The 13,378-nt window shown below is 38.1% G+C and overlaps 1 protein-coding gene across 1 annotated transcript; it reads right to left on the bottom strand.

The window, feature by feature from the left end:
* Positions 1-11,525: 11,525 nt before the first annotated feature.
* Positions 11,526-12,206, bottom strand: LOC130847921 (leucine-rich melanocyte differentiation-associated protein-like). The gene has a single exon (XM_057725650.1). The coding sequence runs from the start codon at positions 12,204-12,206 to the stop codon at positions 11,526-11,528; it is 681 nt and encodes a 226-aa protein (XP_057581633.1).
* Positions 12,207-13,378: the final 1,172 nt, after the last annotated feature.

Here is a 13,378-nt window from a genome sequence, read left to right as displayed (position 1 = left end):
CACATGGGCTCAATAGTTGTGGCTCACAGGCTCTAAAGCACAGGCTCAGTAGTTGTGGTGCATGGGCTTAGCTGCTCTGCGGCATGTGGGATCTTCCTGGAGCAGGGATCAAACCCGTGTCCCCTGCATTGGCAGGCAGATTCTCAACCACTGCACCACCTAGGAAGCCCCGTTCCTGGTAGAATCTTGAGCCAAGCCACCATCATCATTCACCAGGACTGCTATAAGAGCCTCCTAATTTGTCTTCTTGTTTCTATTCTTGTTCCCCTTCCCCAGAAGCCAGAATGATCTTTCAAAGTATAAATTAGATCCTGTTACCCCTCTCCCCACTTGCAATACTCTGCACTTGTAATAAAAATCTAAACTCTTTCTCATAGCCTATAAGGTTTTGCATAATTTAACCCCTGTCTTCCTTTTGATTATCGCCTTTTATCACTCCCCAACTTGCTCACTGTGCTTCAACCACACTGGCTTTATTTCTATGCCCATGTATGCCATTCTCTTTCCTGATTCACTTATTTCCCTCTCCCTACAACACTCTTTGCTACCCATCATCCCATTCTTTTACGACTCAGTTCCACCTAAAATGCCAACTCCTCAGATGGACCTCCTCTAATCATTCTAGTGAGAGGAGCCACCACTGCCTAAATACATTTTCCCGTTCTTACTTTCTCCTCTCTTTCTCCCATTGCCACCATTTTTTTGCTTCCCAGTGCTTGATGTAATGTGAAATTATCTTAGTAATTACTTGTTTACACATCTCTTGTCCATCTGATCCCATTAGAATATAAAGGGCTTTGCTAGTTTTGTTCACAGGTCTGAGAACGGTGCCTGGAGAATGAGTTATTCTTTGATGTATTTTGGCTGAATGAATGAAAGCCCTAGAATGTTTCTTTGGAGCCCTCATTGCTTAACTTGACAATGGGGAGTCACTTGTGGTGATCTCTGATCTTATCTGCCTTATGGTAAATGGGCCCGAATTTCCCATCTAATGTCTCTGGTATTTTAAACTCAGTTTCTCCAGTTTGGGCCTAGAGTTTCATGTGAGCCACATTTTTTATCAAGATATTAAACAAATACCAAAGGAAAATTTAAAAAAAATCTATGTGGGAAGGGTGTTTGCTTTTTCCTGTTTATAAAATTTCCTCAGAGAGACCGATCCATCTGCTTAGTATGGGTGTCTGTCTACTTATGTCAGATGCAGCTGGTGTTCTCTTGTAAAATTCATTAGGTGAACAGTTAGTTTCCTTCTCTAGGATTTTAAACTACTGAAAAATCACCTTTCTATGCTTGGGTACCCAAAATGGGAAAACAGGTGCAATTTACATAAAACAAAGCATAAGATTACATTCTGCTAGGAGTTTTCAAACTTTCTCCACATGAACTGTGAACCGGGAACATACCACAGCACTTTAAGGATGTTTCTGCCTGAGAACAAAATATTTCACTAATTCAGTTGAAATTTAATCTGTCTTGCTATGTTTAGTCTCCACAATGATCATCAAAAAGCGTGACTACTTGGGCCAAACTAATTGATTTGCCTGGAAATTGTGTTGTTTGGGGCGGGGAGGGGTATGGCAAATATATTATTAAATCTTGCACTTGCTTTTATTATTTTCTTTCCTAACTGAGGTTCTCTTACTCCATAATTTTAATGATATCAGTAATCCTTAAATAATTGTTCTCTGAGCCTGTTTGCATTTTTCCTTTCTTCTTTTTTTCTTTTCTTTTAGAACTGACATGTACTCTTCTTTAGAAAGGTACAGTTTGAAGAAGGCCCTTCTAGAGGTAGAGAATATATAAAATTCAATCTTGAGCAGCCCCTTCCAACAAGGACATTCTATGATTCCATTCTGTGCTCCCACCAGGCAGTAGAAATTTCCATGTGCATAGATAGAGAGATAGAAAGATAAACATAGAGGTGTATAAAGAGAGAGAGATTTGAGTTAATCATACCCCTCAGAATGCACATCATTGCCATAGGTCCATGCTAGTCTCTTGCTTAGTTTCTTTCATTCTTTCATCCTTTTCCCACACCAATTCTCCATCCCTATGTCCCACATCATAGGAAGGTATTCTAAAGTGTTTAATGTTTATCCTTTTGAATGTATTGTTCTCACAAAATATGCATTTTATTTTCATGCATTTTAAATTTATGAAAATAAGCTATTTACAGATTCTACTCCCATTTCTATTTTTTCTTGCATTTTAAAAACTCACATAACTTTTCTAGCATCCATTGATGGAGCTGTGGGCGTATATAGACTGTTATTTCTTTCATTGCATAGTCCTTCATGGTGGGAATTCTTCAGTTTCAACCTATCTTTCCCCTAGGACTGGACACCAAGATTGTCTCTAATTTCCACCACCAAAAACAACACTGTGATGAGCTTTCTTGAAAATGTTCCCTTGTGAAACTGTGTGAGAATGTCTTTGGGTTGATATCCAGAAGTATGATTGCTTGGTCATAAAGTATGGGGGTATTTATCTGGCCCAAGTACTTACTGCTAGAGTGATCTCTGCACCAGTCTCTACTCTCTGGGAAAGATGTCCCCATATCTCAATCAACACTAGGCAATGTCCAGCTTTCCATTTTTTTGCCAAGTTAACAAACTTAAAGTGATGTCTCATTGATTAGTTTGCATTTCTCTGATTACTACTGAGTTTGGACAGCTCTTCATATGCTTGTTAGCCTTTTGGATTTCCTCTTCTATAAATGGCCCAATCATGTCCTTAGCCCATATCTTAATTGGGGATTCCTGTCTTGTTGATTTTCATGTGTTTCCTATCTTAAGTATTAGTCTTTTGTGGTTTTAGACAAACATCTTCTCCCGATATGTAATGTCTGTAAACTTTATCTATGATGTCTTTCATTGAACAAAAAGACCTAATTATTATTGAATATATAATCAAATTCTTCAATTATTTTGTTAATGATTTGTGGAATTATATTAGGGGGAAGCATTGTTTAAGAATTGTTTCCCCCACTTCTAGGTCATAAGGATATTCTTTTACATCTTCTTATATGTACTTTTATAAATTTTGTTTTAACATTTGGTTCTGAATCTATCTGCAATCTACCATTTGCTTTTACTATTGAAAAAGGAATCCAGTTTCATTTTTCCACAAGTTGCAAGCCTGTTTTCTTAACACCATCCATTAAACCATCTTCTCTTTGCCCATTAGTTTGCAGAACTGCCTTTGCTGTATGTACATGGGTCTGTCTCTCTGGGCTCCATATTCTTGAAACTATTTTTTAGCATTCTTAATAACTAATAGGGTAAGTCTCTTCTCAGTAGTCTTCTTTTCTAAGATGCTGGAATTTTTTGTTAGTTTCTTCAAAGATCCAGATTAAAATTTTATTGGGTTTACGCTGAATTTATAGGTAAATGCAGAGTGAATTGGTTTCTTTGGAACGTTATGTCCTCATATCGAAGATAATAAAATGCCTCTCCCTTTGTTCAGGTTATCTTCTAGGAATCTTGTGTAATCTTGGGTAAGTTAACTTCTGATAACTTTTTGTTGTGATTGAGAGAGATTTTTTAAAAATAACATTTTCTGTTTGATTACTGCTGATAAGGAAATGTGCTTTTATTATTGTGAAGTAATCTTGGATCCAGCAAACACACTGAACTCTTAATTGTTCTGAGAGTTGGTTTGTACCTCTCTTGATTTTTCTAGGTAGATAATCACATCACTCATATCAAGTCATGAGTTTTATCTCTTTTCTTCAGGTCCTTGAATTTATTTCTTTTTCTTTCCAGGTAACATTCAGAAGCAGGTCTAGTACTGTGTGAGTGAGTATATACTTGTCTCATTTCCAGTATTTAAAGGAATGTATCTAAGGCTTTTTCATTGACCACAATGTTTGTTCTAGGTTTTTGGTGTGTAACTATTACCAAGTTAAGGAATTTCCTGGCTATTCCTCGTTTTCTAGGACTTTGTTTTTAATTATACTTGTAAATAAGTGTTGAATCATCCCTATCTACTTTTGGAATCAAGACTACACTAGGGTCATAAAATGAGTTGGGCAATATTACTCCTTCCCTATTATCTGGAAAAACATATATGTTAGAAATTAAATAACAAATCAGGGTTTCTTTCCCCAATATGGGCAGTCTGGGCTCTCTGGAAAGACACAGACGTTATTATATTTCTAACTAGGAAAGATTTGTCTTTTTCAAATCAGTATTGGTTCTTTTTTTTTTTTAAGGTATAATACTTTGCTTAGCTTTTTTTTTTCCTTAGATCTTTATAGGGGTATAATTGCTTTACAGTGTTGTGCTAGTTTCCACTGTACAACAAAGTGAATCAGCTGTATTTATACATATATCCCCTCCCTCTTGAGTCTCCCTCCCACCCTCCCTAAGCATTGGCTCTTGTTTGGTATCTTCTACCTTGGTAGGAGGGTGCCTAGTGGTTTTAGCCATTGTTTTACATAAACCAAGAGGATTCTTACTAAAGAAGGAATTTGCTTCCATTGTTGTTCAAACCCGGTTTCTGTTCTCAATGCCTAGAAACAGTGAGAGGGATTCTAAATCTGTCTCTTGGTGAGATCATTGTTTTTGCTTCTTTGTTGCCCTTGAGCTTAATTACTCTGTGGGCTGAATGTAAGGAGTAGAGGTGAGCATATAAGAGAAAGGAATTTGGTCAGTTGTATCTGGCAAAATGCCATCAGTGAAGAAGATGGATAGACCATGCTGTGCTCTACTTCCAAAGATGCTAGTCTTCCAGATTTCTTCTTTTGATAATATCCAGGACCCAATCTGCAAGAATTTCCAGACTCCTCTTTGTGATACTGAGGTTGTGGAAAGAATCCTAAAGATAGGCTTTCAACAATTCTAAAGGTAAAGCTCAGCAGGTCATGGTAAAGCATGTTAAGGATATGTTCGCCCAAATCTGCACCCTTTACATGGTGAAAGGAAGTAAAAATCTTTTTTCCCTGTGAGCGTTTGTGAACTGGGGCTCACTCTCCCATGTGGCAATCTGAAGCTAGATGAAGGCTGCATGCTGATTGACAGTGATGTTGAGGTGAATTTGGGAGTGTTTATTAGCTTTAGCTCAGGGCTACCACGCGATCTCCTAATACATGAGTTCACCTCCACCTGTTTCCCCTTTGTACTTCTGTGCTTCAGGTAATACCATTTATTCCACAGCGGAATTAAGCAAGGGAGGGTAAGGCTGAAGAAGTTTCTTGAGGTCATTGCCAGCCCTGCTGAGGCAGTAAGACAGAGTAGGTTTCTTAATCCCCAAAGGACCTGATCATGCCAGTTGCCCACACTTGTTTCAGGTGGCTAGACCTGGGGATGGAACCTGGCATCATTCCTTGAGACAGCTCATTGTGTCCCCTGAGCATCAGCGAGACAGAGGATGGGGTAGAGGAGATCAGTTTTATTAGCAAGAGGGAAAACAACCAAGTATGTGTGCTTAAACATTGTACCTATAAAATTCCCGTAGTCTCTTGTCAGTGCATTTCAATGAGATGGTGTACATAAAAGGCCTTAGAAAAATATTAAACCTACATATGGAAGGTGGTGTTACTTTTATCTTGTGTTTACTTCTCTATCTCCCATTATCATTGATTCTCAGTATAAAAATTGTCCTTCCCCCACAGGAAGGAAAACAAAGAGAGAGAAGTTAAATTTGACAATTCACTGAAGGTCAAGTAAGTGATGAATTTCTCCCTGTTTCCTATCTCTGACTCCCATGCTCATTTCTATACTCACTCAACAAGTAGTTAGTGAACCTTGATACTGTGCAAAGCACTGATTTCTTAAAAATAGTGTACTGTTTTTCAGTTGAATCTGATCTTGTGGCTACATGGTATTTTTTTCTTAATTTTCTTTTTCTACAGGCAGTTTCCTCAGCACTTCTAAATAGAAGGCTAAGAAATGTTTTTTGGAATTTGGAATTTGAACCAACCCCCATGACTCCTCTCTCAACTAGGTCACTCTGCTGCTAATGGTGATCTTAGATCATCAGAACTCTTTTGCTCTTTTAACAAGTGCATCCCCCTTAATACATTTGGCTATAGATTTTTTTTTCTCCTTCATCCCTTTTTTTTTTCTCTCAGGTAAAACAGATTTGTATGTTGTCAGCCAAATTAAGAAAAATTCTCATTTATCCAATTTATAAGCTCCGCAGAGACATCTCATAAATGTACTCATAATCTTACTACTATACCTTTAAAATCCAATTGTTGAAAATTAATGTAAAACAAAAACAAACTACAAAATATGGCAGTTTGCATTTATGTTAACATCATTCTATGGAGTAATCTTAACCATTCTCTAATATTAATGACTCACTCTTGTACACATTGATTTAACACATTACAAAATACTTTCTGACACATCTCATTTGAGGACTTCACATAACCCTTTGGAGAGGAAAGCCAAAGCAGGATTCATAATTTCCATTTTTTCAGAGGTTAAATAGATGTAGAATGTTTGGTGACTGATGATCTAAGATCACACACATTGTCTTTGGTAAATTCAGGTCTTATACTACGAATGCATTTTCTGAGAACAACACTTCTTTGAGAGAAATTTAGCTGTATTAAGCAAAACTAAACTTGCTTATATAAACACACAAAGCAAAGTCATGTGATGTAAGCACAAATAGTTTCATAAACCATTTTCTCATCATTGAAACAAAGCTTGGCCCACCATGAGCAAAAGTGAAATGTCTGGAAAGTTTGTCATTTTGGATTCTATCATTCTCCTTCATTGTTTCCTATTCATCTGGCCTCCCTTTCTCCCCTTCAGACACCGTTTAGCCTTCTGCTTGTTTCACACTTCTCCACCTATCCAAGAAGAAAAAAGCATTGCAAAGGTCACTGTGCTATTTTTCTGGCTGTAGAAAGGGCATAAAGCCACAGTTAGTAAGGATAACCCCTGTGTGTCCTAAGGAGGTAGCTCTTTTTAACCTTTTGGAGGAATTGTTGCACATATATATCTGTGTGTGCATGCGTCAAGAGGTAGGTTGAAGGAGCAGAAAGATGTGTCGAAAGATGTTCCTGATATCTAGGAAAAATTGTAAACTTTATATGTTATTTCTACCACTGAAAAACTCAGCCATTAATATATTTATTCACATAACACTTAATGCAGTAATTTATTGAACACCTACCCTGCTTCTGTTCTATATTTCAGGGATCTAGTAGTACTCTCCCAGGTTGTTGGGCTAGGCAGACAAAAAAAAAAAAGAAGAATTGCAGCATAGGGTGAAAAAAAGCATAATAATGTTGGTAAGTGTATGTGTAATAGTGGCACAGAAAAGTGCCAGGCCAATAAGAATTTTCCCTAAGATTTGATGCATGGAAATTGGGATAAAGGGCCTTCTTCCTTTGGAATCTTGAACTGTATGGAGTTGTAAGCAGCTGCCGTCTCCTGCTGTCTGCAGGTTGTATGCCAGATGCGGCAAACACACCAAAGAAGGTAGAATCCAGGAATGGAGTGAGAGAGATCAATAGAAACGGAAAGATGAAGCTCTAGGGATATCACTCGAGCCCTGCTCCCAAAGCTTCAATTCCTGAACATTCTCATTACCTGGGTTCTATTTGAACCACTTTAAATTGAATTTCCATCACTTACAGCCAAAAAAGTCCTAATTGAAACCATGTTAAGGACATTGGACTTTGTTATCTGGGCAATGAGAGGATCTTTGAAAAGGCGGGAGCAGTGACTAGATGTGTGTTTTAGAACGCAAATACTGGCAACAGTGTAGAGAATGAGTAAGAGTAAGGGATTGTCAGAGAGCCCAGTTATAAAACTAGTATGATAATCTAGATAAGGCCTGAACTAAGGCAATGCTAGTGGCTATGAATGGAAAGAATCAACTTTGAGGAAGATTTAAGAGGAGATCAATTGGATAAGAAGTATGAGAGGGAGGAAGGATTCAGGGATAATTATTGACTTTCTTGCTTGGAATTTTAGGTTGATTGTTTTTTTGGTTAACCAAAAGACGAAATCCAAGAGGAAATAAATATTGGGGGTAGGAGGAAGTAAGTTCATTCAGGGAACTTTTAAATTTAAGATTTCATGGCACATTTATATGGAGATGTCCAGTGGCAGTTAGTTATATAGTTCTAATGTTTCCAACTATGATCTGGGCAGAAGATCCAGATTTGGATGTCATTACTGTATAGATACTACCAGAAGCTTTTGATGTGGAAGAGACTGCTTAGGGAAAATATAAGGAGTGAGAAGAGAAGAAGACCAAGGACTAAACTTTGGAGAATGTGAGCATTTAAGAGGTAAGCTTGTAATGGGAACTGGAAAGGAGACATTGGAGAGATGGAAGAGGAATTATGAAAGAGTGGTATCCCAGAAGCCAAGCTATAGTCGATGGTGTAAAGTACCTTGGTTTAGGTCAATAAGGAGAAAATGACTATAAAGTGTCCTTTTTTGACTATTTGGAGGTCTCCTATGACTAGAGCCTGAATAGTTTCAAGGGAGCATAGGAGCTGGGAAGACAAAACTTTGTAAGGCAGAGTAAATAACAGGGAGTGTGTCCATCCAACTGAAACTTTTTAGTATTCTCAGATACATTATTGATTATAGGTGGAACTTTGCTTGTTATACTAAATGGAGGACATACCAAGCAGGATTTTATACAAAACATTTAGTCTTTTATTATGAGCTCTATACTTCTAACATGGGCAATATCTTGTTTACAGGGATATGTAATAGATGATCTCAGAAACTCAAAAGACTCGTCTTCCAGAATCATCTACTTGTGTCTTGTGTCTGTCTAAACTGACACCTCAGGTACCTCGTGGCTCTCATTCAGGCTAAGTGCTTTAATTCTGATCAAATAATAACAGTTTACAAGTCAAAGAGATTGTTTAGAGTGATGATTTGCTGTCTTTGGCTCAATCTAAGTTTGCTTGGGCTGGGAATTAGATTAGGGCTTATAGCTATGTGTCTTAATACCCTTCTTAGAGATCTTGTGTGTGTAAATTTCACAACCACAGAATTAGACATGATGATACAATATTGGTTATATGTAGATCTTTTTAGTCATGTCTAATTATCAATGAAAGTATATCCATGACAATATTTTTCAGACACTTTAAAAAAACTTTGGCTCTAACATAAAATGAATGGGAAATGAAGAGAAAGAAAAAAAAGAGAGGATAAGGTAAAAGATAAAAGTATAGAAGAGATGAACAAGGAGAAAAGAAAAGGACAAAAACAAATGAAAAGGTAATTCTTGCCATCAGAGTACCTTCTTAGGGTCTCATGTAAAAAAGCACGTGAAGCCAAGGCCTTCACAACGGCAGAAAACTTGGCTATAATATGACCTGATTGCACAGCTTCCATTCTCTCTGGATGTTTCTAGCAAAGGTAGTATAGAGAAGGAAAGAAATGACCTCACTGAGCTTTAAAACCACCTAGCAAACTCATGTCAGGAGAACCTGAACTCCCTGTTATCCTGGGTTCAAATATTACCACAACAGGAAGAACAGATGAAGGCATGAGGCCCCAGACCATTCTCCCAATGACTTATTGATCTAGCCTGCTATGGGATGCATTTTTTTTTTCATCTTTATTGGAGTATAATTGCTTTACAATGTGTTAGTTTCTGCTGTACAACAAAGTGAATCAGCTATATGTATACATATATCCCCATATCCCCTCCCTTTTGAGCCTCCCTCATACTATCCCTATTCCACCCCTCTAGGTCGTCACAAAGCATCAAGCTGATCTCCCTGTGCTATGCAGCAGCTTCCCACTAGCAATGTATTTTACATTTGGAATATATGTCAATGCTACTCTCTCACTTTGTCCCAGCTTCCCCTTCCCCCACTGTGTCCTCAAGTCTATTCTCTGCATCTGCATCTGTATTCCTACCCTGCCTCTAGTTTCATCAGTACTGTTTTTCTAGATTCCATATATATGTGTTAGCATACAATATTTGTTTTTCTCTTTCTGACTTACTTCACTCTGTATGACAAACTCGAGGTCCATCCACCTCACTACAAATAACTCAATTTCATTCCTTTTTATGGCTGAGTAATATTCCATTGTATATATGTGCCACATCTTCTTTATCCATTCATCTATCAACAGACATTTAGGTTGCTTCCATGTCCTAGCTGTTGTAAATAGTGCTGCAGTGAACATTGTGGTACATGTGTCTTTTTGAATTATGGTTTTCTCTGGGTATATGCCCAGTAGTGGGATTGCTGGGTCATATGGTAGTTCTATTTTTAGTTTTTTAAGGAATCTCCATACTGTTTTCCATAGTGGCTGTACCAATTTACATTCCCACTAACAGTGCAGAGGGTTCCCTTTTCTCCACACCATCTCCAACATTTATTGTTTCTAGATTTTTTGATGATGGCCATTCTGATCAGTGTGAGGTGATACCTCGTTGTGGCTTTGGTTTGCATTTCTCTAATGAGTAATGATGTTGAGCATCTTTTCATGTGTTTGTTGGCAATCTGTATGTCTTCCTTGGAGAAATGTCTGTTTAGGTCTTCTGCCCATTTTTTTTTTTTCCAGAAATAAACACACACATTTATGGTCAACTAATTTATGAGAAAGGAGGCAAGAATACACAATGGAGAAAAGACAGTCTCTTCAATAAGCAGTGCTGGGAAAACTGGACAACTACATGTAAAAGAATGAAATTAGAACATTCTCTAACACCATATACAAAAATAAACTCAAAATGGATTACAGACCTAAATGTAAGACCGGATACTATAAAACTCTTAGAGGAAAACCTAGGCAGAACATTCTTTGACATAAATCATAGCAATATTTTTGTGGATCTGTCTCCTAAAGTAAAGGAAATGAAAGGAAAAATAAACAAATGGGACCCAATGAAACTTGAAAGCTTTTGAACAGCAAAGGAAACCACTGACAAAACAAAAGGACAACCTACTGAATGGGAGGAAATATTTGCAAATGATACAACCAATAAGGGATTGGTATCCAACATATATAAATAGCTCATACAACTCAATATCAAAAACAAACAAACAAAAAACCAAACTGCTTAAAAAATGGGCAAAAGAACTGAATAGACATTTTTCCAAATGTAATCTTTTCTAAACCACTTAACTATTATTATTTAAACTATTATTTAATAAATGTAACCTTTGTAAATGGATAGTGTATATTAATTCTTACCATTTCAAGGCTCCATAACTTGAATAGTCTGAATATTTTGGTGAAGCCCATCCTAATGCACCTTTGCACCTCCCATTAAAAATATTCAAATTGGAAGGTTAATATCTAAAGGAGATTACCCCCAAGTGCACTTCAACTTCATTCCTATTCCAATATGGAGAAGGAAAAGTTGACTTAAAGCAATTGATGTGACAAAACATAAATTATTTCCAGAATATTCTACATGTTAATTCAGGCCATCCAGTTGAACTTAGATGTTATCCACTCCTCCTATGAGTTGAGTCCTCATCTACTGGCTGCACCCAGAGACAGTCAGATCCTATCATCAGCATCTTCAGCCCCACAAAGCACTAGGGAACTAACCGTAGGATGCTGGTTTCTTCAGAGCTGGTCACCGCGGATAAACCTGTTGCCCTCTGAGTTTTTCCCATAGTAAACATAGCAACACTTCCCCAGGACACCTCGGTGACTAGTGAGTTCCCTGGAAGCAGAAGGCAGGGGTGTGTAGTGGCTCTTCGGAGAGGCAGCAAAGCTGTCACTGCAGGCCTTGGGCTTCACCACTTTCATGAATGTGCCTCTGACCAAAGCCTCCTCTCGTTCTTGTTTGGTTACTTTCCAAACATCCAGAAACTTCAAATTGGGCAGTCTGTGCAGAACAAAGCATCTGTATCTCTTGTAGTCTTCCTCGTCCTTTTCTAGGCTAACCAATTCATTGGGACACGCCACATTCCCCAGCAGGCTGAGGTACTCCAGAGCTGGTGTCACTTCTAACAGGTGATTGAGCAGATACTCCAAGTCAGTGATTTGGTTCTTTTTGAGGGTTAAGGTGTGGAGCCTGGGTAACCTTGGCAACATGAGGTCATCCCCGAGAAGACTGTTGTCCAAGATGAGTTCCTCCAGCCTCCTGAACATGCTCAGTCCTTCCAGTGACCTCAGAAGGTTAAAGCTCAGATCCAGCCTCTTTGCAAAATGTCCACAGTCCCTGCCGAGGTGCTCTGGAATCTCTCTGCAGTCCTGGCCTATGTAGGACACTTGAGTTCCATTGACCATAAGCCCGGCCATGGCGACAAGGCAGGCGCGCGGGGCAGAGTGCGGAGCACGGAGCAGGAGCGCTGCAGCGGCGGTGGGGAGCTCGGCTGGTGCTTAGTTCCACACTGGGTGGTCAGCTGACCCGGCGGAAACCCGAGACGCGGGTGCCCATTTTTGAATTGGGTTATTTGTTTCTTTGATATTGAGTTGCATGAGCTGCTTGTATATTTTGGAGATTAATCCTTTGTCCATTGCTTCATTTACAAATATTTTCTCCCATTCTGAGGGTTGTCTTATCATGTGTTTATAGTTTCCTTTGCTGTGCAAAAGCTTTTAAGTTTCGTTAGGTCCCATTTGCTTATTTTTGTTTTTATTTCCATTATTCTGAGAGGTGGGTCAAAAAGGATCTTCTGTCATTTATGTCATAGAGTGTTCTGCCTATGCTTTCCACTAAGAGTTTTATACTGTCCGATCTTATGTTTAGGTCTTTGATCCATTTTGAGTTTATTTTTGTGTATGGTGTTAGGGAGTGTTCTAATTTCATTCTTTTACATGTGGCTGTCTAGTTTTCCCAGCACCACTTATTGAAGAGACTGTCTTTTCTCCATTGTATGTTCTTGTCCCCTTTGTCATAAATTAGGTGACCATATGTGCATGGGTTTATCTCTGGGCTTTCTATCCTGTACCACTGATCTATATTTCTGTTTTTGTGCCAGTACCATACTGACTTGATTACTGTAGCTTTGTAGTATAGTCGGAAGTTGGGTTGCCTGATTCCTCCAGCTCCATTTTTCTTTCTCAAGATTGATTTGGCTATTCGGGTATTTTTGTGTTTCCATACAAAATATAAATTTTTTGTTCTAATTCTTTGAAGAATTCTATTGGTAATTTGATAGGGATTGCATTGAATCTGTAGATTGTTTTGGTAGTATAGTCATTTTCACAATATTGATTTCTTCCAATCCAAGAGCATGGTATATTTCGCCATCTGTTTACATCATCTTCGATTTCTTTCATCAGTGTTTTATAGTTTTCTGAGTACAAGTCTTTTGTCTCCTTAGGTAAGTTTATGCCTAGGTGTTTTATTCTTTTTGTTGCAGTGGTGAATGGGAGTGTTTCTTTAATTTCTCTTTCTGATTTTTGTTGTTAGTGTATAGGAATGCAAGAGATTTCTGTGCATTAATTTTGTATCCTGCAACCTTACC

The sequence above is a fragment of the Hippopotamus amphibius genome, chromosome 3 (assembly GCF_030028045.1).
Source record: "Hippopotamus amphibius kiboko isolate mHipAmp2 chromosome 3, mHipAmp2.hap2, whole genome shotgun sequence".
NCBI lineage: Eukaryota > Metazoa > Chordata > Mammalia > Artiodactyla > Hippopotamidae > Hippopotamus > Hippopotamus amphibius.
Note: the sequence above shows the minus strand (reverse complement) of the source record. Positions and strands in the feature narration are given on the sequence as shown.

Coding starts and splice junctions, on each gene's coding strand:
- LOC130847921 (XM_057725650.1), bottom strand. CDS start 12,206: ATGGCCGGGCTTATGGTCAATGGAACTCAAGTGTCCTACATAGGCCAG.